The following is a 27,731-nucleotide window of genomic DNA, read 5'->3' as shown; positions in this document are numbered from 1 at the left end:
TACACCTAACTGAATTAGAGAAAGAACAAACAAAGCCCAAAGTCAGCAGAAGGAAAGAAATAATAAAAATCAGCAGAAATAAATGCCATTGAAACAAAAAAGGCAGTGGAAAGGATCAATGAAACAAAGAGCTGATTCTTTGAGAAGATAGATAAAATTGATAAACCCCTAGCCAAAGAAAAAAAGAGAGAAAGCTCAAATTAACAGAATCAGAAATGAAAGAGGAGAAATAACAGACTCCACAAAAATACAATGGATTATGAAAGAATACTATGAAAAACTATATGCCAACAAAATGGATATCCTAGAGGAAATGGATAAATTCTTGGATTCCTACAATCTCCCAAAGCTTAGTCAAGAAGAAGCAGACAATTTGAACAGACCAATCACAAGGAAAGAGATTGAAACAGCAATCAAAAGCATCCCAAAGAATAAAACCCCAGGACCAGATGGCTTTCCTGGGGAATTCTACCAAACTTTCAGAGAGGATTTAATAGCTATCCTTTTCAAGCTATTCCAAAAAATTAGGGAGGATGGAACACTTCCTAACACATTCTACAAGGCCAACATCATGCTGATACCAAAGCCTGACAAAGATAGCACAAAAAAGGAGAATTACAGGCCAATATCACTGATGAACATAGATGCAAAAACTCTCAACAAAATTTTGGCAACCCGAATCCAGCAATTCATCAAAAGGATCATACATCATGATCAGGTGGGATTCATATCAGGGACACAGGGATGGTTCAACATCCGCGAATCAAGCAACGTGATACACCACATCAACAAATTGAGGAATAAAAACAACATGATCATCTCAATAGTTGCAGACAACTATTTGACAAGATCCAACAGCCATTTATGATAAAAACTCTGAACAAAATGGGGATAGAAGGGAACTACCTCAACATAATGAAGGCCATATACGACAAACCCATAGCCAACATCATACTCAACGGGCAAAAACTGAGTGACATCCCCCTGAAAAGAGGAACGAGACAAGGATGCCCTCTATCACCACTCTTATTTAACACAGTACTGGAGGTTTGGGCCAAGAAATTAGGCAAGAGAAAGGAATGAAAGGAATCACATAGGGAGGGAAGAAGTGAAACTCTCACTGTTTGCAGACAACATGATCTTATATATAGAAAACTCCAAAGAATCCATTGGAAAACTTTTAGAAGTAATCAACAACTACAGCAAAGTTGCAGGGTATAAAATCAATTTACACAAATCAGTAGCATTTCTATACTCTAATAATGAACTAACAGAAAAAGAACTGAAGAACACAATACCATTCACAATCGCTACAAAAAGAATAAAATATCTCGGGGTGAATTTCACCAAGGAAGTGAAAGACTTATACAACGAAAACTACAAGACTTTTCTGAAAGAAATAGATGACAACATAAAGAGATGGAAAGACATTCCATGTACATGGATTGGAAGAATAAACATAGTTAAAATGTCCATACTACCTAAAGCAATCTACAGATTCAACGCAATCCCAATCAGAATCCCAATGACATTCTTTACAGAAATAGAACAAAGAATCCTAAAATTCATATGGGGCAACAAAAGACCCCAAATTGCTAAAGCAATCCTGAGAAAAAAGAACAAAGCTGGAGGCATCAGAATCCCTGACTTCAAAACATACTACAAAGCTACAGTAATCAAAACAGCATGGTACTGGTACAGAAACACGTGCACAGATCAATGGAACAGAATTGAAAGCCCAGAAATAAAACCACACATCTATGGACAGCTAATCTTTGACAAAGGAGCTGAGGGCATACAATGGAGAAAAGAAAGTCTCTTCAACAAATGGTGCTGGGAAAACTGGAAAGCCACAAGTAAAAGAATGAAAATTGACCATTCTTTTTCACCATTCACCAAAATAAACTCAAACTGGATCAAAGACCTAAAGCTGAGACCTGAAACCATAAGGCTTCTAGAAAAAAACGAAGGCAGTACACTCTGACATCAGTATTAAAAGGATCTTTTCAGACACCATGTCTTCTTGGACAAGGGAAACAATAGAAAGAATAAACAAATGGGACCTCATCAGACTAAAGAGCTTCTTCAAGGCAAATGAAAACAGGATTCAAACAAAAAAACAACCCACTAACTGGGAAAAAATATTTGCAAGTCATACATCTGACAAAAGCTTAATATCCACAATATATAAAGAACTCATACAACTCAAACAAAAAGTCAAACAACCCGATTAAAAAATGGGCTGGAGACATGAACAGACATTTCTCCAAAGAAGATATACTGATGGCCAATAGGCACATGAAAAGATGCTCATCATCGCTGATCATCAGGGAAATGCAAATCAAAACTACACTAAGATATCACCTTACACCCGTTAGAATGACAAAAATATCTAAAACTAATAGCAACAAATGTTGGAGAGGTTGTGGAGAAAAAGGAACCCTCATACACTTCTGGTGGGAATGCAAACTGGTGCAGCCACTATGGAAAACAGTATGGAGATTCCTCAAAAAATTAAAAATAGAACTACCACACGATCCAGCCATCCCACTACTGGGTATTTATCCAAAGAGCTTGAAGTCAGCAATCCCAAAAGTCCTATGCACCCCAATGTTTATTGCAGCACTGTTTACAATAGCCAAGACGTGGAAGCAACCTAAGTGTCCAGCAACAGACGAATGGATAAAGAAGATGTGGTACATATATACAATGGAATACTACTCAGCTGCAAAAGAGAACAAAATCATTCCATTTGCAATAACATGGATGGACCTTGAGAGAATTATGTTAAGTGAAATAAGCCAGCGAGAGAAAGATAATCTGTGTATGACTCCACTCATATGAGGAATTTAAAATTATGGACTAAGAACAGTTTAGTGGATACCAGGGGAAAGGTGGGGTGGGGGGTGGGCACAAAGGGTGAAGTGGTGCACCTACAACATGACTGACAAACATTAATGTACAACTGAAATTTCACAAGATTGTAACCTATCAATAACTCAATAAAAAAAATTAAAAAAAAAATGGGCAGGAGACATGAACAGACATTTGTCCAAAGAAGATATTTGGGTGGCCCACAGGCACATGAAAAGATGTTCATCATTGCTGTGCATCAGGGAAATGCAAATCAAAACTACACTAAGATATCACCATACACCCATTAGAATGATAAAAATAACCAAAAGAAATAGTAACAAATGTTGGAGAGGTTGTGGAGAAAAAGGAACCCTCATACACTGCTGGTGGGAATGCAAACTGGTGCAGCCACTATGGAAAACAGTATGGAGATTCCTCAAAAAAATTAAAAATAGAACTACCATATGATCCAGCCATGCCACTACTGGGTATCTATCCAAAGAACCTGAAATCAGCAATTCCAAAAGTCCCATGCACCCCAATGTTCACTGCAGCATTATTTACAATATGTGGAAGCAACCTAAGTGCCCATCAACTGATGACTGGATAAAGAAGATGTGGTATATATACACAAAGGAATACTACTCAGCCATAACAAAGAACAAAATCATCCGATTTGCAACAACATGGATGGACCTTGAGGGAATTATGTTAAGTGAAATAAGCCAGATAGAGAAGGACAATCTGTATAACTCCACTCCGATGAGGAATTTAAAACTGCAGACAAAGAGAACAAATTAGTGGCTACTGGGGGAAAGGTGAGGTGGGGGGTGGGCAGAAAGGGTGAAGGGGTGCACCTGCAACACGACTGACAAACAATGTACAACTGAAATTTCACAAGATTGTAACCTATCATTAACTCAATAAAAATTAAATTAAAAAAAGGATTACTAGACAAAAGGCATAAATTGGAACTTGACTGGGCAAGCCAGGAAAAATGGTTATACTAAACCTATCTTTTTTCCCTGCCTAAACACACTGAAAAACCATGAATACTTTTGATTAGTATTAGGATTTCATACTGCTCTAAAGAAAACATATTAGAAGTTATAACTCCTTTCAAGTAGATCCGAACCATCTGATCTAATACCACTCATATATATACCAGGCTGGATTACTTAAGAAGTATATTTTTATTGGGGTAAAAAGACTGCACAAACTCAGAAGACAATTCCAAGAAAAGCAAGTATAAATGCTTCTGAGAAGACCAAGTCAAACAGAAAAATATAACTTTCTGTCATAATAGGTAAAATGATGATTTTACACAGGAGGCTGAGTCATGGCCCAAATGGACTTCAGCACAGTGGTTTTCCAACATGCGACACACACAAAAAAGGAAAAAATTAGAAACCAGGGGGATACTCAAAAGTTTCAAAGATATATGCTGTATCTTCTTAGCAATTACACATGGTACTAATAAAAATAAGACACAGACTTTTGAGGCAACTTAATTTAGTGAGCTCAATTTAGTCATCTCATCTGTATTCCAACTAATCGAGTTTTCCTCATCCCTTCCATGATAAAATTAAGCTAAATGATCAAGCTTTTGCCAATGTCTGCTATCATCTGAACAAAACTACAAATGGACTCCTCCCAAGAAAGCAGCAGCCAAACTCTCACCCTCACCTCAATTTCTACAAAACCATTATCTGATCACCATCATTTGACCTGCATATATAACCATCTCTTGATCTATAATTTGTAGATGTCCTACCTTCCAAACCAAAGAGTTTACTAAAACAAAACCCGCTCCTTGTATTGCCTTACATTTCCTTTGCATGTCATTAGACGGTCTTTAAGGTACTGATAAAAAAAACATAAAAATGCTTTCTGCTATTTTGGAGAAGAGAATAACACCTTTTTCACACATGACTAAAACAATTTTAAAGAGTAAGATATGCTGCGTTTAATGACTTTAACTTTTAAAGAGCCTATTAATTCAGAGCGAGATGGAAGAAACTAACACATTATCACTGCTGAAGACAATGACAGGGAACACCAAGTGTACTTAGTGTGTGTCAGGAACAGTTCTAAGCACTCGACGTGAATCACTCCACATGAATCTATCCTATGAAAGAGACATTACTTTCCACATTTTACAGCTCAGGAAACTGAAGCATGGAAAGACTAAACAATTTTCCTAAGGTTCAATAGCTTATTCACAGCAAAGCTCAGATTTGAACCCAAGCAGACTGACTTGGAGTCTGGCTCATAACCAGTACATTCTGCTCCTCCCCTAAGCGGCCGTCAATCAAAACTATCTACCTGTTAATGCAGAACAATGTCCGTCACTGAACTAAATTGTCATACACTTGGCCTTTCAAACCAGTGTGATCTGGAGGGAACTATGTTAGCCATGTATACCAAGCCCTAAACTGAATCAAATCCAACCACACTGCTATACCTGCCCAAGCGTCAGCGGAACAGCATCCTGTGTGTGAGTGCGCCCAATTTTGATGATCTGGGCAAACTCTTTGGACTTGGCATCGAGGGCATCGTGTAGCTTCTGCAGTCCCGGGAGCAGCACTTCATGAACTTCTATTGCAGCAGCAATGTGCATTGCTGTGGGGAAAGTGTCATTTGAGCTCTGTTGGAAAATTTTCAAAAGAAAGGTAAGACATTAAATCAGAGGCAACAAAAAACAAACTTGAACGCCTCAATTAAAAAAGCTCACTAAACTCAGGGTATTTAGTATTCAATTACTTTTACATGTGGTAAGTCACAAGTCACTTAGGATCAAATGAGAAGCAACCTCATTTCCTTTATGGAATGTATTTAGGACTGTATTACCTACCATGAAGGTACTATATATTAATTACTATTATATCTGCCTGCTAATAAATGACGGCAAGATACAAAGAAGTCCAGTTAACAAGTGCGTATAAGAACAGCAGTAATAAAGTATCTTATAGTTATACAGTGCATACAGCCTCTCAGAGACATTTCTTCAGGGGCCGGCCCTGTGGCCAAGTGGTTAAGTTCGCATGTTCTGCTTTGGTGGCCCAGGGTTTTGCTGGTTCAGATCCTGGGCGCAGACATGGCACCGCTCATTGGGTCATGCTGAGGCGACGTCCCACAGAGCACCACCAGAGGCACTCGCAACTAGAATACACAACTATGTACTGGGGGGCTTTGGGGAGAAGAAGGGGAAAAAAGAAGATTGGCAAACACTTGTTAGCTCAGGTGACAATCTTTAAAAAAAAAATCAAACATTTTTTTCATTTATTATACTTGAGGAAAATTGTGTGAGGCAGGTAAACCACTTTAAAAGTAGGAAAGGCAAGCCGTCAAAGACATTATGTGACTTGCCAAAAAAATTTAGGACTGGCAGAAGTGGGACCTGACCAGGTCATCTAACTGTGCTCTTTCCTCAGCTATACCCCTATACTTCTAAATTACGATGCTATTCAAAAAGACAGATTCATTTTTTTGTAACTTTTTATTATGGAAAATATCAAACTACTTACAAAAGTAGGATGAATGGTATAAGAACACTCATGGTACCTATCACCTAAATTCAAATGACTATCAGCATACAGCCAACCTTGCTCCACCTATAATACCACCTCATCTGTCCACCTGACCATACACACTGGACTACTCTGACGCAGATTTCAGACTTAGCATGTAGAAAAGATAAATTCGTATTTAAAGGCAAGCACTGAATTTGAAAAATCCTTTATACAATGAAAATCCTTCATACAGTGAAAAAACCCTCCCCCTTAATAATTAAGATATATTAGATTATACCTAGTATCCAGATCTTGGTTTCTAAATATTATTTTCCAATAAAATGGAAGGTCCTCTAAAAGCTCCTGGGAAAAATGGGTGCTTACGAGGGCTAGGGCAGGAAAAAAAGAAGATGAGGATCCTGGAGCATCTCACAGTGCAAGAAAGTAAGTAGGCACTTTAAAAAAAAAAGGATGTCCAAAGGACCCAGGAGCCAACAGAGAGGACTCCCGAAGCCAGAAGAAGTTGAGCAACGATATAAATAAGAAAAGTACTGGATTATAACCCTAAGAAAAAATGTCCACGAATCCATACTGATACGCACAACGACTGAACAAATAAATAAATATGGGGGGAGAGAGAAGAGGACATCTTCTTTACAGAAAAATGTCAGTTAATGACTGTACAGGGAGGAGGGGAAGAGAAAACCACCACTAAACCCCACGGCAGTAAGGGCTGCAGGCAAGATCCACCGAGGGTGCTGAAATGCGTGGGCCAGAGTTTAAGGAGAAAGAGGATACCTGCACAGCCTCGAAGTTCTCTATTGATTCTGTGGTGATTTTAACACATACAAAATTTCCTGACACTCCTCCCTTTAGCAAGTGAAGCCAAGTGTACTGCGCAGAGCACAGGCCCGACTCAGTGACTCACTTCTAACCAAGAGAGGACGGAAGGTGGAGGAACCTGGCAGATGCCATCTTAACCCAGTGATTCAGGCTAACATCACCAGCACCAGGGCATGCTGCTGTCATGACCCCCCAAATGATGCAATGAGAAGGGCCCCCCCTTCTTTAAGAGTATTCCCAAAAATCCAGTCTCAGTCCAATTACGAGAAAAGATCAGACAAACCCAAACGGAGGGACATTCTACAAAATACCTAACCACTACGTTCAACAGTGACGACAAATTGCCACAGATGGAAGGAGGCTGGGGGGATGCGATGACTAAACGCAGTGTGTGGCCTGACCTGAATCCTAGAAGAGAAAAAGGACACTGGCAGAAAACTAAGGGAATCCTAACACAGTCTGTTTAGTTAAGAGTGTGCACGAATGCTAATTTCTCAGTGTGATAAATGCGCCAGGGGCATGTAAAACGTCTAACGTTAAAGGAAGCTGGTGAAGGGTATACAGGGACTCTTCGAAGTGTCTTTCAATTCTTTTAGAAACGTAAAACTATTTCAAAATAGTTCTTAAAAAATAAACCAAACAATAAAATTATAACATATACTAAATTTAGGTGTCCTAAAAGTGATTTTTTTTTTCCCTAAAAGTGATCTTTATGAAGTTTAAGACATAGACCCAAGATTCCTAAAAGAAATAAGAAGATATAAGAAGCCTTTTTCATTAAAGAATATAAGCATAATGAACCCTCCTTGTCAAAAAGCTAACGCTTGTTTTACAAGAAAAATCTCAGGTATTCTTTTCAATTTATAACAAAGAAAAGAAGAGACCATATACTGACCTGGCTTTTATTAACATGATCATTGGGGTGCACGGGCTTCTTGCTGCCAAGTTCACCTCCTAGCATTTCAATTGCTCTATTGCTAATGACTTCATTTACATTCATATTTGTCTGCGTTCCTGATCCAGTCTGCCACACCACGAGAGGAAAATGCTCATTTAATTTACCTTCAGCTACCTGTAGAACAAAATGATAAAAAATAAATTTTTGAAAAGAAGAAATATTCAATATCCACTTAGCTATTTTAATTAACTATGATTAAGTTGGCACCACTTATAGTACCAGTTTAAAGATGTTCCCCTTTTTCATATGCTAAACGATTTACTGCTGGTGCCAGAGTTCGTGGCTGGCTATCACGTGTAAACTGCAGCACCACTCGCTCCAACCATGGCTACTTTAAAGGGGGAAAGATCATCTGCTGTTCATGGCACAGCAACTTCACCAATTCCAAAAGAAACCTGACTCAAAACCATCTCTCTTCTATTTCTCCAACTGCTTCCTCTAATAAGCCCCAGACAGGGCCCCTGTTAAGGCTGGCAAATGTGTTAATGTGTTAGATACATTTCCTGTTGGTGCTCAGCAGGAATATCCAGCAGATGTTAGAGCCAGAGTCAGCACGATAATGAACTACTAACTTGAGAGAGTGAGCTCACTAATAGCTACTTCATCGCACAGATGTCCGGTGAGCAGCAACTGCCAAGTGTAGAGACAAACACAGTCCAGATTTGTCCCTATTTTTCTCATATTTTTATACTTTAAGTTAATGTGTTAGTTTCTGAATTGTAAGCTTTCTAAGAGAGTCAGTGCTTAACTTCATTTTCTGGAATAATTTTAGCTTAAAAATATTAGCATGCACTTTAGAAATCTATTAACTTAAACAATTGGTTCACTTTAAAGTAAAACTTTTTCCTTTTCCTAGTTACATAAAAATAATGGGTGATCAGTATAGTAGTCATCATAGTTCTACCCCTCATATAACGACTCCCAGCCTTTTGGCATCTCCCTCCAGTCTCCACTCCAAGCAACGGGAGTGTATATGTATATACGGAAAAACGCATGTTTTCTGTTCATTTTTGCTAAACAAAATTAGGATCATAAAATACATACATTTTGCTACCTTTTCCCCTACGTCTCATATGGTAGGCTCTGTTATATGATATTCTTTAAAAAACTAATTTTCTATGACTGCACATTATAACTTATCTAATCAGCTGTTAGGGATGGATACTGTCTAATTTCTTATTATTATAAACAGTACTGCAATGAACATTATGTATAGAGTTTTTAAACTGTTATCTCTCATTGCCTCCTTAAGATTAGTGAGATTACATTCTCCATACGTATTATCAAATAATCGACTAGTTTTAAAAGGAATCATTTATACATAAAATAAGAAATCAAATACATGTTTAAACAGCGTCTCTTCAAAAATTTTTAACTATTCAAATTAAAAGAAAAAGTCAAGAGAATTACAAAGAAAAGGTATAATATCATCCAGAAATTCTGCCACAATACAGTATTTTAAGCACCATATTAACATCCTCACCAAACAATAATGCTCCCACACTACCTTGAAATTCACTAACTCAAGAATTCACAGTGCCCCTTTCCTCCTGCCAAAGCTTATCATCATCTGGTGGATGATATGGGTCTGACGCCATTAAGTAAACACACTTATCACCTCCTACCTCATCTGCTGCCTTCATTATTGCATTAGCAATCTTTGGATCAAGACCATAATCCTGGTTTACTTCAGCAGCTGCTCGCTTCAGGATGCCAAAAGCTTTAATAACTGGAATCTAAAATTGATCAAAAAAAATCTCAAATTTGCAACGTCAGTTAAGAATGAAAGTTTAAGATTTCTATTTTACGCAGGTGCAAAAACTGTATGCAAAACAATAACTTAAGTAATACTATGACTCGAATGTTTAGGATATAGAGAAAGATTACAGTTAGGTATATAATAAACTAAGAATCATCATGTATCTATTTGTTTAGGGAACCAAATAAAAGCAAATACATTGACTCTTCAAATAGATGTGTGTATGCCTCACAACACATATACATATATACACACACATATTCACACATATACAATGTATCATTCATCCTATTTTATGACACATTACAATGTATGTGTTCATTTCATATATGTAAAAACAAATGGTACTCAATCATTTCACCAACAAGCACCATTATTTTCCCTCACTGAATCCCACGCTACATTATAAGTTTTCCTTTTTCTCTTAAAAACAAAAAAGCAAATAAATGTAACAAAATGGTGTTGGGAAAACTAGACAGCCACACTCAAAAGAATGAAACTAAACTACTATCTTACCCAAAAATTAACTCAAAATGGATTAAAGACTTGATTGTAAGACCTGAAACCATAAAACTCCTAGAAGAAAACACAGGTAGTAAGCTTCTTGACACTGGCCTTGGCAATGATTTTTTGGATCTGACTCCAAAAGCAAAGGCAACAAAAGCAAAAGATCAACAAGTGGGACTACATCAAACTAAAAAGCTTCTGCTCAGCAAAGGAAGTCATCAACAAAACGAAAAGTCAACCTACTGAATAGGAAAAATATTTGCAAATCATATATCTGATAAGGGGTTAACATCCAAACAAATGCAGAACTTATACAACTCAATAACAACAACAAAAAACCCCATTCAATCCAATTAAAAAATGAGCAAAAGAGGGCCAGCCCAGTGGCACAGTGGTAAAGTTTGCACATTCTGCTTTGGCAGCCCAGGGTTCACTGGTTCAGATCCCGGGCGCAGACCCACGCACTGCTTGTCAAGCCATGCTGTGGTAGGCATCGCACATATAAAGTAGAGGAAGATGGGTAGGGATGTTAGCTCAGGGCCAGTCTTCCTCAGCAAAAAGAGGAGTATTGGTGGCAAATGTTATCTCAGGGCTAATCTTCCTCAAACAAACCAAAAAAAAGGGCAAAAGACAGGAAGAGACATTTTTCCAAAGAAGACATACAAATGTCTGAAAGTACATGAAACGGTGTTCAACATCACTAATCATCAGGGAAACGCAAATCAAAACCACAATGAGATATCACCTCGCATCAGTGAGAATGGCTATTATCAAAAAGACAAGAAATACAAGTTTTGGTGAGGATGTGGAGGAAAGGGAACCCTTGTGCACTGCTGGTGGGAAAGTAAATTGGTGTAGCCACTATGGAAAACGGTATGAAAGTTCCCTGAAAAATTAAAAATAAAACTACTATGTGATCCAACAATTCCCCTTCTAGGTATCTATCTGAAGAAAATGAAAACACTAATTCAAATAGATATAAGCACCCCTACGTTCACTGCAGCATTACTTGCAATAGCCAAGATATGGAAACAACCTAAGTGTTCACTGATAGACAAAGAAGATGTGGTGTGTATATACATATATATACACATACACACACAATGGAACACTACTCAGCCATAAAGAAGAATGAAATCTTGTCATTTGCAACAACGTGGATGGACTTTGAGAGCATCATGCTAAACAAAGTCAGTCAGAGACAGAGAAAGACAAATACTGTATGATCTCACCTATATGTGGAATCAAAATAACAAAACAAACAAACAAAAAACCAAGCTCATAGATATAGAGAACAGACTGGTGGTTGCCAGGAGCAGGGGGCGGAGGGGTGCGTGAAACAGTGAAGGAAGTCAAAAGGCACAAACTTCCAGTTACAAAGTAAGTCATGCGGATGTAATGTATGGCATGGTGACTACATATAACTATACAGCTAATAATACTACACTGCATATTTAAAAGTTGCTAAGGGAATAGAACAAAAAATCCTCATCACAAGAAAAAACTTTTCTTAGCTGTGTATGGTGACAGATGTTAACTAGACTTATTGTGGTGATCATTCCACAGTGTATACAAATATTGAATTATTATGTTGTACTCCTGTAACTAACATAATGTCATATTTCAATTATACCTCAATAAATAAATAAATAAGATAAAAATAACATATTTAACTGCCAATTTATATAAAATAACCAGTTACTGAATAGGTATAGCTCATCTCAAAGCCAAAAAGTATGATATTCTAGTTAGTCAGTGAAGCCTTACACTCAATAAATCAGTGGCAATTGCTCTCAGAAGAATTATTTTTAAACCCAGAGTTCTACAGACTGAAAGATGCTTGCTTCTGATATATATAACCATATTTCACACCCACTTAGTCTGCAGATCTCTTCACTTTCCACTCCAAATCACCTCACCAAATTTAAAGGGATAAACTGAGTTACTTTTGATGAATTTTACCTGATTTTAAGATAGGTAAATTATGTGTTCTCATCAAAATTAATAAGACAGACTGTGGTACAGAGCCCACTCCTGGTTTGAATGGGGAAAGGGCAGGCGGGAGAAAGGAAGGGTGAGGAAGAGCAATGAATTTATTAAGGTTACAGTCCTCAGAGCGAATCCAAACGGAAAAACACAGAGAAGTAAGGAATAAGACACATCAAACCTGGGTGAAAGAGAGGATAAACTGACAGGCACACAGAAAAGGAAATAAAACCAGAACATTTCTATGTATTTATTTTTTCTGAGTGAGATGAGCCCTGAGCTCACATCTGTGCTAATCTGCCTCTATATTTGCACGTGGGTTGCCATCACAGCATGGCTGATGAGTGGTGCGGTCTGCACCCGGGATCCGAACCTGCAAACCCAGGCTGCCGAAGTGGAGTGTGCTGAACTTAACCACTACGCCACAGGGCTGGCCCCCTATTTTGAATTTTAAGAAACTAAAATTAAAACATTTATAAGTTTTTTACCCAAAGGAATGGAGACAAATGGCACATAGGATTAGAAACTTAACATTTTAAACATGAAAACACATGGGAATTCAAAAGTCTACAGGAAGCCTGAGTGTGGGTTAAACCACCACCCAAGTCATCAGCAAACGCCCACGGGAATGGAGTGACTGATCCCAGTGTTTGTGGACTCACAAACATGAAAACGGGTCACAGCAGAGAGACTCACTGAATACCATTAAAATAAAATGGTAAAATGTGTCCCTGGGGAGGAAAGAAGGGTTTCGTTATTCTGAATTTCCTCACATCAGAAGCTCATAATCTGTTTTGGTCTTGTTTTCCTTTGGGCCTCAGGTACAAAGGGTTGGGTTAATTACACTACTCAGTTCACGGCACTTCAGTCTGCTTTATATGTAACAAAGATCAGGAAATTAATCCAGATGGATGCACGTTGACAAAATTGATAGCCCATGTGTCCATCTTTCATAGATGTGTGATCCAAACAGCTGCCCTGTCTCTGGAGCAGGAGCAGCAATCCTGCACCCCAGGACCACACACCTTGCTGGCTGAAGCAGGACAATCCAAACAGGAGCCACGCTGACTCCCATCAATATTGGTCAGGACTGACCTCTCTAATCCCAGGGGCTGAACAAGATGAGAATATTTTAGGATCAACTGCTACCCTTTGTCTCCCAACCATGTAGTCTGGTCTATGTTTACCTCCCCAGCCAGCTTGCTGTAGGGAGCAATAACAGAGAGATTTTCTTCAAGAAGATTCAGCTGCCTGTTATAGAACTATATGAACCTGTCATGATTCAGTCTTGAAGGCTTAGGAATGAGCTAAAATATGGACGTTAAAATTATTCTAAGACACGAAGTATACTGAGACGACAACTGCTAATAGCTCCCTGGGTGAAGTCCAGCTACTTCTAGGCTTACTAGCCTATCCTGCACTCCGGCAGTAACTATTTTTCATGCTCCAGTTGGGCTCCCATAGGACATGTATTTCATCAACTCTTTTCACACTTCAACATCTCTGAAATCAGATGCATCCTACAATCAATGACATGTCACAACTTTAATTGGCAGCCTTTTCCTTTCTTAGTGGTACATATTGGTGCATCTTCCAACTGATGCTACCTTAGATTTAATAAAATATGGTAGAAAGTTTTCTAATCATTAAATCATTCATGTGGCATTGAACAAATACTAATATATTATATCCCAGACATGGTGAAAAATAATATTTTTATGCATTTGTCTATACTTTTCTGAAACTGAAACCAAGCATAATAAGAGAAAAACCTATTTTCTTTTAAATCGGTTTTTTTAAAAATCAGTTTTAAATCAGTAAAAAAATAAAATTAAGTATTGAAATTAAAAATGCTTACAAACTGTAAAATCCTAGTAAAAATCTGAAAAATCCCGGCAAGAATGAAAAGACCAATCATTTAGTTCTATCAAATAAAAATCCAAAATATTCAAAGCCACAGCTCAAAATAACAGTATACTAAACTTCAAAAAGTTCTTTGACATTTTAATGAAAGAGGAATATCTTATTACTCACAATGCCAATTCTCCAATAACTTTACATTTTAACTGTAAAATATTTATTTGTAAAGTAAAGTGACTCCTGTGAATAAAGCCTAGTTCACCCAAAGTCAGCCAACATTTCCATAAAAGCCACTTACCGGCATGCGCTCTGTCGCACCTCCAATCTTAAAGTTCATGGTGGATCTCACGGTCTGGGCACCATAATACTTATCATTCGGGACCTTCAGTTCACCAAAGGTATCATATTCGATTCGAAAGGAATTTTGAGATGCCTAAAGATAAAGATAAGACACTGTTATAGCTTGAAATGAAACCAAGTATCAAAATCAACAACATCCCATCAGCTGTAAGGGAAAAGAAACCTTAATAAGAACCCCTAAAGACAAAAAATCCCATTTGGGGCCTGGCCCCACGGCCAAGTGGTTAAAGTTCCATACACCCCACGTCAGCGGCCCGGATTCGTGCATTCGGATCCCAGGCATGGACCTACTCCACTCACTGGCCACGCTGTGGTGATGTCCCACATATAAAGCAGAGGAAGATGGGTACAGACGTTAGCTCAGGGCTAATCTTCCTTGAGCAAACAACGAGGAGGACTGGCAAAGGATGTTAGCTCAGGGTCAACCTTCCTCGGTGCAAAAAATAAATGAATAAATCAATCTCATTCTGATTCTCATTCTACTCCCCAGCTCCAGCTCTTTTCTTGAGAAATTTGTCACACAAATTTATTAATATAGATGTTAAAGACAGACCGAAGAATTCATACACTACACAGATGATAAATACGAAGAAAGCCTTTAAAGTAATAATAGTAATCTTTTCCAATTCAAGAGTACGCCTATTTCTGGTCAAGTTTTGGCCAATTCAATGTACTCAGGTTAATGCTTATATTCTGGGAACTTTGGAAAACGGTCTAAGAATGGTAACTTACAATTTGTATATATTATATATTCAAACACAGCGTCACGTGGTCTCCGAATACTCTGCCTGAGAGCAAGCTGCGCGCAGGACTCACAGTCCAGGCCCTGCAGTCAGACAGCCCAGCGCTCAGGAGCCGCGCCACCTGCAGCCAGTCAGCTCTTCTCACTCGTACAGTAAAGGAAACGTCCAGAAGGGCAGATGGGCTGGGGCGGTCCCTACCCCCGTCAGGGGGATGGAACCTGTGTGAACACGGGGCTAGCTAGGGATCCTCTCTCTACCAAAAGGAACATACTCACATGTATACAAAATCCTACATGTGGTCTTAGGGAGCTTACATCTCGAAGCCAATCCACCATCCAGAATAAGAACCCACGACCCACATACCTTTTATGGCGAACCTAGGATGCTACCAAGTACATCAACTTACATTAATAAAAAATTAGTAACTGCTCAACAAATATTTTATAAAACTGTAAAAAATTTATAGTAAAACAATAGAAATACGGAATTTACAGATGATACTTTATATTAAGGAGACTTCAGAGACTCAGAGCTTTAATTAATGTTCATCTTGCATTAATGATAAAATAAACATGGTCAGATGACTCAAAAAATTTAAAAATCCCTAGCCAAGTAATTTTGTCTTAGTAAACAGTCCTGACAAGGAAAAATTTAATTTCTAGGCATCCCCTCGGACTAGAAAGATTTACAAAACCCTTTATATGCTATAAAGCCTTTCAGACTGCATGAAAAGAAAAATACCATTGTATCCATGGACAAATACAGGAGTAGGACCAATGAGGTGCATTTCTTTTCTATGACTGGAAGTCTGCAGGGGACTGGCCTAGCCATCAGGAGAAACAACAAATAAAAATAATCACACTCTCGCATTCACTGTGCTATGCAGTCAGCACTTTTCAAGAAGTACCTTATTTGACTTTCACAACTACCCTAGGAGATTTTACTGTTCGTACCCCCACCTTAAAGGAGACATGGAGGCTTGGAGAGACTACATAATCTCAGCAGATCACCCAGACAGCAAGGCGGAAGGCTGAAACATTCAAACCCCGGACTGAGGGATTCCAAAAGCATCTGGTTTCCTTTTTATCAGTACTTCCATAAGCCAAGAAATGGAGGGAGGGACTCCAGACTGGCCCACTATAAGCCCGTGAGTGGGCAGCCTTGTACCCCTACCCTGCAGAATAAAAGCAGCTGGAAGACAGGCAGTTAGATTTTTCTCTAATAGAGCTTGGTTACACAATAAAAATACTGTGCAATATGATCTTGTCTTGGGTATCCTAAGTAAATATCCTCGCGTGCTAAAATATCCTCTGTTTCCATAACATTAGCAATGACAGCAGTGGTACTGCACACACGAGCTAGTTCTTGCTCTCCATCACCTTGCTATGAGACAGCAACAAGATGCCGGCTCCAAAGAAGGGAGACTGGTTTCCATTGGTCATTTGTGAAATCAAGTTCAATTCCTTAAACTTATATCACCATTTTTTGTGTTCAAAATTATTAAATTTTCATCATAAAACAGCAATAACTTTGTCCTCTAAGTAACAGGTTGCTATGATAAAACTCAGATCCATTCAAAGTTACTTGGAAAGATCTAGATGAATAAATTCAGCTATGTTCTTTTGCTTAAATCTTAAAGGAAACAACAGCCTCAATCAAATTCTACGATCTCAACACTGATCTTTTAAAAAGTGCAGAAGTCAATTGCGGCTGAAATATAATCTCAGCAAACACTTCAAAAACTACACTTCCTGGGCTGGCCTGGTGGCATAGTGGTTAAGTTCGCGTGCTCCACTTCAGTGGCCTGGGGTTCAAAGGTTTGGATCCCACATGTGGACCTACACACCACTCACCAAGCCATGCTGCGGCGGCATCCCACATACAAAACAACGAAGACTGGCACAGATGCTAGCTCAGGGACAATCTTCCCCAAGCAAAAAGAGGATGATTGGCAACAGATGTTAGCTCAGGGCTAATCTTCCTCTCACACACACACACACACAAAATATATATACATATTTCTTGTCCTTATAATAAAAATAAACATCGCAACTTCGAAACAACAAACACTGTTTGCATCAGCTTAGCTAATAACAAACTATTCCAAAACGCCAAAAAGTTATCTATTTATTTAACCCCAGGAAAGAGACAGGGTGTACAAATTCAGAGAAGAGAAGCTGGAGAAGTGCTGTAAAACACTTTGGAAGGCACCAGGAATGAGAAAAACGACCTGTCAGAGGAGGCTATGCCTATGCAGGGTTGGCACCTGCTATGTAAGAACATATATAAAATGAACAGAGAACAATGAACCAGATGATGCTGCCAAACCTCTTCAAACTCTCTTTACAGTGACCACAGAAGACAAACCTTTATACGGCAGCAATTGTGACACGTGCACACGTGACACACAAGACTGAAACAAAATTTCATCAGTGTAGGTCACACACTCATATTTTCTATTCTATGCTATTCTATCAAAAATAATAACAAAAATGCTGGTTACTATACACTTCATTATTTCAGCAGTCACTAATGAGTCCACCTGAGGTTTCAACAACACTGGTGCGGTTTTCAAAACCTTCCCACATTATCATCCACATTCTCTCCTCCCAGTGGCATGAGCAAGAAGAGGAGGGTGCTGACCTAAAGGAATGAGAAAATTAGTGCTTTTGATGAAAAATGAAGTGACGAATGGCATCTCTTAAATATAAATAAGTTTTTAATTCATATAATATATCCATTGTTACAAAAAGTCTTTTTGAAAACAATGTCTTCATATCCCATAATTCAGAGAGCAGAATTTCTGGGCGAAGCTTGGTTTGTCCTCTCAGGGATTAACATCATGGTTTGAAGAGTTTAACCAGCCAGGCTCGGGCAGGCACAAAGGCGCAATTTCCCCACGGTGCCCCCGAGATGCGTGTTCACAGTCACTTCCCCTCCTGGAGAAGCACAAATAGGTGATGTGTCCAGTGTTCGCTGCCTGTGATTGCTATTAGGCTCTAGAAATACCAAGGACTGTTAGCACCTGCTAACCTCAGGAACTGATGAGGCCATCTCAAAATCTGCATGCCAGCCTAAACCAGAAAGGTCAGCCCAAAAATACAGGCCTCGGGCCTATAAAATGTCCCCATGTATGTGCACGTGTAAGACAACCAGTAACTAAACCATGGCACCTCCTAAAGAAGAGGTCAAACGCCTTTCAGATTCTCAGTCTAAGGTGGGTTAAAGAGTATTTCAGTGTTCAAGAAAATTCAAACCACTTCTCAGGCAAAAAGACGACCTCAAGGGATAAAAATCCAAAATTTGACTTCATTGCGTTTGTGTTTTCAGTTTCTTTCTGAAAAAAGTCTGTCTGGTCTTAAAATACAGGGGGACCACCAAGTCTTGAAAGATTGGCAAATGCACAACAAATGGTTTATTGATATTACACTGCCATACAGAAGAAGATACTATCTCTGTTTCCAGACTTTATGGCCATTCTGAAGATCATTAAAGAAATAAAGAAAACAGACTTTAAAAACATGTAGGGCTTCCCCTCCACCAGGCAGCCAGGCCGACGTCCCAGCTGGGCTGTTACACAGGTTCAATCGCACGGTACTTTCTCTCCTGAGCAGCATCTGTCACAGTGAATTAACTGTGCCTGATTTCTTTGTGTATTTAACCTTCCCCAGTAGTCTCTAAACTCTATGTGCATAGCAACTGTCTTATTTATAGGGCCAATATATAGCAGGTATTCAATAAATATGTTGTTTTCCTATTGGACAAACTTTTATGTGTTCTTTCCGATAAAAGGTAACTTACGGCATTTGGGTTATGTGAATTTCTCAACACTAGCAACAAGAAAATCTCAACAAAATCAATACAGATTTTGGGGCTGAGAACAGAGGGCAAAAGGTGTATTAAGAATTATAGGGGAGGTGCTGGCCCTGTAGGGAAGTGGTTAAGTTAGCGTGCTCTGCTGCAGGCAGCCCAGTGTTTCGTTGGTTCGAATCCTGGGCGCCGACAGGGCACTGCTCATCAAACCACGCTGAGGCTGCATCCCACATGCCACAACTAGAAGGACCCACAACTAAGAATATACAACTATGTACCGCGGGGCTTTGGGGAGAAAAAGGAAAAAAAAAAAATTAGAGGGGAAAAAATTAGCCTCATCTGATGTTAGCTAACATTACAACACTAAAAGGCAGTGCTATTTTTTGACATTTACAGGCAATATATTCAGTTCTCTAGTCTCCTATTCCCTTTTACAATACACTAAATAAGTAAAAAATAAAATTTTGAAAGGCTCTAAAATGCACTAAAATTATTCGAGCAAGAAGTTCCAGGAATGTAAAGAACTCTAGATTTTGTAGTTTCAGGTATAGTGAGGCCATCAAATTATTTTAAAGTTTACAGTCCAGAAAACATCTTGGGGCTTTGAAATATCCTAGATAGAAGCATTTTTAATGATCACTCACTGCCTGCCAAGCTCGGTCAAAGTCCTTTCACACGGACAAGCTTGCTGAGTAGCTGTAATTATTTTCATTATACAGGCAGAAACTGAGGCGCAGAGACCACTCGCCAAAGTCCAACTCTTGAGTTGGATAAGAGGATCTCCTTTCTTTGATTGAGAGCTCCCACGACAGCACAGCGAACAGGGCAGCACTGCCACTCTTCCGAATAGATCATTCCTCTCCCAAACCTCTCCTGACCACGTACACCTGCACACCGGCACGCGATGCTTGTCACAGCCGGTTGTACCGGAGGTGGCACCCGGCGAGCACAATGCACACTCAGGGCAGCGGCCGGGACGCGGCCTCGGACCTTCCAGCTCGCCGGCGGCCTTTCCGAACGATCGCGCTCGTTCAGCCACAGGCGGGTCCTGCCCGCCTCCGCCGACACGCGCAGCGCACTCCGCCCACGTGCACAAACTCTCGGAGTTTACAAAGGGAAGCGGGCGGACCGCGCTCAGCCTAACGACTACACGGGCAGCTGCACGAGAAGTAAATGCGACGTTCGTACGACCCCTCAGCCCCACCTGGACCCGACAGCTCTGCACAGGGAGCCCGGGAAGCCACAGCGCACAGGCGGCGGGACCAGCGCCGGGCCGCCGAGGCCCTGCCACGAGGAGCGGGGTACGCGGGGCAGGCGGGGCCGCCCCCGACGGGGCCTCGGCGCGGGCAGGGGCGCGACCGGGCTGGGCCGAGCCCAGGGGCGCCCGCAGACCCCCAGCCGCCGGCCCCGGGGCAGAGGTTCCTCCCCCGCGCGCTGGGGGCGGCGGGAGCCCCTCGCCGGCCGGGCGCGGCGCGGGGGAAGCGGCGCTGGAGGAAGCCCTCCCGCCAGCCCGCGGGCACTCAGCCGGCGCGCCGGAGGGCTGAAGGTCACCGCGCGGAGGCCGGGACGGGGCCCGCGCTCACCATTCGCGCGGCGCTCGGGGGCCGGCAGGGGTGGGCCGCCGCGCCACAGGAGACCGGAGCCGAGGCTGCGCCCGGAGCCCGGAAGAGGCGCCGTGGGCGCGCGACGAGCCGGAGCGCGCTGTACATGGTGCCGCGAGAGTCAGGGCAGAGTCCCCGGGCGCTGTGGCCACGCCTCCGCGCCGGCTGTCAGAACCCGCCCCGCCCACCGGGCTCCGCTCTCATCCAATCAACGGCCTCGAACCGAGCGGACGAGGCGGGACCAGTCGTGAATGGCCAGTAAAGAGTGAGGGGGCGGGCTTAACTGCCTTGTTGTAGAACAGACATTTGAAGCCCTCGGATTCATGGGAAACTAGAGAAGGGGCTTATGGGAAAGGCGATGCGGGTTGTTTGAAGCGGCTTGGTAGCTGTGTGCGGCTGCCAGAGAGGGAGGGTACTAGCTAATGGATCGTCAGTTGCTGTTTGCTTGGTGGAGTAGCCTAGGAAGAAATGTTTATTTACGCATTTATTTATCATGTAACCGCTCATTACGTGTTCTTTCTGTTGGAACTTTTTTCCTTATTCCAGATTACAGTTTCAGTATGGAAATTTTGAAAAGCACAGCAAAGTATAGAGAATGAAATAATTATCCAAATGTCAACACTTAAAGATAATTACTCATTTCGTTTAACTTGTCATTTTGAGATCTCTACGATTTCCTTTCTCTCCTTAATGTGTACTCTCAGAACGCTCTTTTAAAATGTAGTGTGGAATATGTCCATAATTATAGGCGATTTGGGAATTTTTACTATTTGCATTTGTTTTACAAGTTTTTTGCGTTGATAAGATATACATTTTCAAATTAAAAGTATATTGTTTTAATGTAATAGGTGATGACCAAAAAGCAGGAGCTGATACAAAATTGCACTTGAGCCGCAATTTTCTCTTTTCTCATTTCTTCTCCTTTTTATTGCTTGGCACCAGATGACAGTTGCTCAAGAAAGAGAACCCCTATATGATGTCCAGAAGTCAAAGGTCAAGGATCTGCAAAGCCAAGCTTTTAAGAGTTGGTCTCTGTCAGACTGTTGGTAACACCATTTTTGTTATTTTGTGGCTTATGAATTTGACTCATATATATTTAAAGTATGAAAATTTAAATGAAATTTATGAAAATTTAAATGAAAGCATCTTAGTTGAACTACAATCAAAACACTTCAGGAAACCCACCTGAATTCTTTATATCTCAGTATCTCCTCCCTCTGTCAACTGATGATTCATAAATTACTAAAATATTTGATGAAAAAGTGAAACCAAGGATTATCTTGAAATTAGAAGGTCAGAATAAATGAAAAAAATTCAGAATAGAAAGATAATGCAGTGGTTTTAGAAAACAGTCAACCACCTATCCCATGTTTGCTCTTTCCACCATTAAAAGGCAGACAACACTAACATTAAACAAAGCTTAACGTGAAGATAGTATTGTTAGCTTTGTCTTTGGTTTGACAGAAAACTACAGAAACAAATGTTTACTAACAATTACCTAGGAAATGCTAACATTTTAACCAACTAAGTAGCAATTACCTAGTCATTTCCTGGGAAATGCTAACATTTTGATGATTTGCTTGATACTCTTCATGAAATAAAAGAAATAACAAATCACTAATAATAGAGTGGCATTTTCTTCCCAATCTTCCCAGCAGCTATCATTATTTTGCTATGTCTTCTTTTCAGCTCATCTGCGTATTTTTCGCTTTGCATGTTAGTGTGCAAACAATGGTTTTGAAAATTTAAAGTTTTACTGTTCAATAACTATATATTTTGAGGTCTGATATAATCTTTTTACCTTAACAGTATTCCGTCACATGAATATAAAACATTTTACTTACCCAGTTTCCTAATGAAGGGTATTTTTTGCTATTACACACAATGCTTCAGTGAACGTAAGTTTGTAATTTCTTTGTAGATGGTTTCTCTCTCTTCATTGGGTAACATCCCTGTTCACTCCTATTGTTCCTTGTTATTTTAAACTTTTTCTGTTATTGATATTTCTATGCCAGTATTGGTTGTCTTGGCCTGATGTATGTTTCTCATTTTATTTTAGACAATTTTGTTTCCTTTTAAATGTATCTTCTGTTTCCACCACACAGTTTAACCTTTTAAAATTCAAATTGATAGACTTTATAAATGGTCTATTTTCATCCTTTTTAACATCACCTATTGATACATGTTATGATCCAGAGATTTCTCTAAGCACTTTACATGTATTAATTCTTTTGATACTCAAAACAACCCCACAAGGTAGACCCTATTATTATTCCTGTTTATAAATTGATGCCCAAGGGCATCCAGCTAGCCCAGGATCTTAAGTATTTTGAAGGCAATTGTGGCATTCATTTTCTGTATCATTATTAATATTTCCCAGGAAATGGTTCCTGGCACTGCAGAGTGATTAAAAATATTTTTCCAGTTTTACTGAGAAATGATTGATAGACATCACTGTGCAAGTTTAAGGTATACAGCATGCTGACTTGATTTACATATATTGGGAAATGATTATCGCAGTAGGTTCCGCTAATATCCATTGTCTCCTATAGATACAATAGAAAGAAAAGAAAGAAGAAAAGAAAAAAATTTTTCTCCTTGTGATGAGAACTTTTAGGATCTACTCTCTTAATAAATTTCCTGTGTATCAGAAAACGGTGTTAACTATAGTCATCATGTTGTACGTTCCATCACTAGTACTTGTTTATCTTATAACTGAAAATGTGTGCCTTTTGACCACCTCCCTCCAATTCCCCCTCTCAACCCTCTTCCACCTCTGGTAATCACATGTCTGATCTCTTTTTACATGAGTTTGGATTTTTTTAGATTCCACATGTGAGACAGTACAGTAAAAAGTAATTTTTAAAAATTAAATAAATGAGTTGTGGCAAAATTTATTCTCCATAGGGTGACAACATATCTCCCATCCCATATGCTCTTCCACAGTATGACTTTGCCACAGATGAGTCTAAATGTCCTCCCCCTTCAATTTGGGCTGGCCTTACGCCTCATTAATAATCAATAGAATCTGAGAAGAGTGACTGCTGAAGCTAGCTCAGAAAAGACCATGCCACTTCCCCATGCTTTTCTTGGGACCCTGCTCTCTAATAAGCCAGGCACCACGTAAAAAGTTCAACCACCCTGAGACAGTCGTGCTGGAGAGGCCACATGTATCCATTCCAGTCAACAGCCCTAGCCGAGCTCCCAGCTGACACCCAGCATGGATTCTCAGCCATGTGAGTGAGCCGTCTTGGATATCAGGCCCAGATAGACTCCCGTGACTGGAAATCCACAGATGGGAAAGGTTCCAAACGAGACAATCTGATTGTTGTAGTTTTATTTCTCTTCTGTTCTCTTGGTTCTACCCTTTTCTTTGTGTAGGTTTCATCTTCAGGTGTGACAAGATGGGTGCAGCAATGCCAGAGCTCGCATCTGCATGTAATAACTTTCAACGAAAGAGAAAGAGGGTTCTCTGCAGAAATTCTCCCAGAAAAATGAGAAAGAACTTTCCCAGAAACCCTTAGCAAAACTCTCTTCAAGTCTCATTGATCCAACTTTCGCATTATATGATGCCTCCAAACCAATCAATAGCAAAGGGAAACAGGATAACCCAGATAAAATATTAAAATGCCATGTACTATTAATTATACTTAAAACATTAATTACATTAAAATATTTTCTCTTCATGAAAAAATTACTTTCAAATTTAGACATATTCGTGTACTGAATGTAACATAGAAATACAACTTTTATACTTGTCTTTCATATGAAAAGTTTTTATTTGCTCCTAACTGGACAGCATTGCTCACTGAAACTTGTAAAAAGTAGAGATAACTTATATGAATATAGTTACAAATAATCGTTCAATATATGTTTAAAAGTTCTTGCTTTCCCACATTTTTATAGCTTTTTCTTTTCTTTAGTATTCGTTTTTGGCTTTCTGCAACAGAAATAGTAAGTGCTGTAAAACTTATAAATTAAATCTTTTGCTCAACATGCATAACATTATACCCCATTTTCAGAATTTCAGCTGACTTTGACTGCCACTCTCAAGGGACTTTCTTAGATTTAGTTTCAGGCTGGACTCAAGGTTGCTGATGTGGCTACGGGCATACTGTGTCACTAAGAGAGGAGCCCTCTCCATTTTATTCTTCATTTTCATTTCTATTCAAAGTCTCTGTCTACTTTGGTAAGATGAAGAGCACTTGACAGGCACTCTTTGTATAAGGAGTTGTGTGTGTAAGTCCCTGTTTACTGGTACCCAGTTTACTGTTCTGCCTCTTCTGGGCCACCCATCTAGCTGACTTCTTTCTATGTCTCCAACCCAATGAGCCAGCTCTGCTTGTTTGCTGTTCCTCTTCATCCCTGGGAATATTGCACACTGGTTTTACAGAACTCATAACAGTAATTTTTAAAAAGTTACAACTGGTTGCTCTAGCCTTCTCGGACTTGCCTTTATCACCTTTTTGATTTCCTCTGACTTCTGGTGAGCTTATTTCTTAAAGTAGAGAAGATGAAGCCATTACTAGGAGTTTGTCAGGGGAGGAGCCCAGTTCATCTCACATCTTCCCACGACAATGTATGTTTTCTAGAAATCAAATTATGGCTCCATATATCAACTCCTTTTTTCTGTTTTTTTTTTTTAACGTGCTTTTTGATCATTAATTTCTTCCTATTTTCTTTTCGTTTATTTTGTATTTCTGTTTTTTCCCCCAACTTCCTGATGACTTGAAATCAGGACAATGTAACCAATATAACTCAATATTGGTACCCAGACAATTGTAGGTGGCCCCGGAATGCAACATTAAATGATATTGACCATTATCCCATTTTCAATTCTCCTCCAGCCCTTCCCATTTAGTAAGAAAGTCTTTTTTGGTGCGAGTGTATATTTTACATGTGTCTAACACTGGCTAATATCCTCTTGCAAAAAGAGAAGGAAAGCCTTTGGCTAAAATTTATCTACCAGTGTAGAATGCAGCTACAATTTAGTATTTGTATGTTTCCCTTCTATTTATCAGTAAAACATTTTCCATCTGCAGCAACAATATAAAGTTCCATTTTTATTTAAATAAAATGTACATCAATTTGAAACAAAACATTACATATATTGTACAGGTGCTATACAAATGATTGAAATTTCGGAAACATTTGCTTAGTTAACTTCGTTTCATTACTTAATAATGAAAATGTAAGATAAATACCTTAATAATGAAGTAATTACTGTTGAAATTAATTTCTAGGCCCAAGATGGAGCAGCTCCTGCCCCGGGTGCTCCATCAGTAAACGGAAACTCAGATCACTTCATGTCCCCGTGAATGCCCCGCTTGACCAGAGACACAGTACAGCCAATCAGCCAGGCTCCAAATGCCAGGCCAACTCTGGGCCTTCTCACCCCCAACAAGGTGACCACGTGGCCCCAGCCAATCAGATGTTTTCTCTTTTTCTCTGTCTTGTTCTTTATCCTATAAAAGCTGCCTGCTTTCTGCCCCACCTTGTAATTCTCTGAAAGGAGACTGTCCACCTGATTAAGTGTTAAATAAAGTTTCTATGTATCACCTAAATTGTCTTCTTTAATCATTTTTTAACATTACTTAATAGTGAAAATGTAATATAAATGCTTTTAAATTAATGGCTGACACTATACACCTTCATTTTAGGATGTAACCTTTTATCTATGTAAAATAATGTTTTTATTTTGCTTAGAGGTCTATTTTGCCTTGAACTTTGTCTGATGACAATATTGACCTCTTTCTTCTTTTGACCTTTGTTTGTTTGTTTGGTTCATGTTTGTCTTTTACTTTGCTTTCTGTTCTAGTTATGGGACCTGATGTCCTGCCTTGAGGGCCAAATGAACAATGCAATGGTTTTCTCTTCCTTCTGGTCTAAATCCCAACACGTTGTTGACAAAATTGATAGTAAGTTCCAATTCTTATCAGTCAAAATATTCTCATTATTCTAAATAAAGATTTTGAAGATTCAAATTTAGGATATCTCCCAGCCTGGGAGATTACTGGAGGTTTCTTAGAGGAAACTTAGAATGTTTGGAAGATACGGCTGTACAAATCTCCCAGAGAGTAGAGCAAATATTCAAAGAGAAGGAAAATAGGAGAGATAAGTTGGAAAAATTAGAGAAACAGTCCAGTATGTCCAATATCTGGGTAATGTTGGAAGACAAAGTGGAAAAAACCACTAAACAAATAAATTCAAGAAAATGTCTTAGAATTAACACATATGGGTTTTCAGAGTAAAAACTGTTAAAAAGATAAACTGAGACATCTTACAAATTTTATGAGTTTATTTGAGCAAAACTCAATTCGAATCAGGCAGTGCCAAACTGGAAGTGGTTAGGAGGGTTCCACGGAAAGGAGCCAGGGGAAAGACACTTAGAGAAGGTGCAGAAGCTAATAAAGGAAATCATTTGATTGGCTGGAGCTTAAAGCCTCATTGGCTGATTGTGATTGGTTGTCCTTGGATTTCGCTTTCTTAACCTTGAGGCATTGACAGCTTAGGTATTGATTTGCTTACTAGACCAGGAAAGCTTTAGAGCCTCAGCCTGATGGCCTCCTTGTTTAATTAATCTAACAAAGCCCACAAAGTGGGCCAGAAAAATGGGCAACAGAGGCCAGCACAAGTCATGTCATCAAGAAATGTTAGAACTCTAGGATCAAAGGGAAGAGCTTCCAGAAAAAAATCAGTCACAAACAAAAGATTGGGAATTTTTATGACTTCTCAACAGCAACACTGGAAGCTAGAGGACAATTGACTGATGTCTTCAAATTGCCCAAGGAAAATTATTTCCAACTTATTCCATATTTATTATACTACATTATATTTACTATGTAATATATCTATATGTATTATTTAATATTCTATATCTATACAGAATATATATTGAATTTATGTAGAATATATATTGACTGACACCCAGTC

General features: G+C 39.4%; 1 protein-coding gene across 1 annotated transcript in view; it reads right to left on the bottom strand.

Annotated features, from left to right (window-relative positions):
* The window catches only part of FH (fumarate hydratase), a 33,693-nt gene extending 12,745 nt beyond the window's left edge, over positions 1-20,948 (bottom strand). Inside the window, exons 1-5 of the mRNA XM_046679545.1 lie at positions 20,781-20,948; positions 14,580-14,714; positions 9,795-9,905; positions 8,107-8,283; positions 5,321-5,503 (exon numbers count right to left, since the gene is read on the bottom strand). Of these exons, the coding sequence (XP_046535501.1) occupies positions 5,321-5,503; positions 8,107-8,283; positions 9,795-9,905; positions 14,580-14,714; positions 20,781-20,906 (732 nt within the window). The 5' untranslated portion in view covers positions 20,907-20,948. The remainder of the gene's footprint in view (positions 1-5,320; positions 5,504-8,106; positions 8,284-9,794; positions 9,906-14,579; positions 14,715-20,780) is intronic.
* Between the last annotated feature and the right edge of the window lie 6,783 nt (positions 20,949-27,731).

Source organism: Equus quagga, chromosome 12 (assembly GCF_021613505.1).
Source record: "Equus quagga isolate Etosha38 chromosome 12, UCLA_HA_Equagga_1.0, whole genome shotgun sequence".
Lineage (NCBI taxonomy): Eukaryota > Metazoa > Chordata > Mammalia > Perissodactyla > Equidae > Equus > Equus quagga.
Note: the sequence above shows the minus strand (reverse complement) of the source record. Positions and strands in the feature narration are given on the sequence as shown.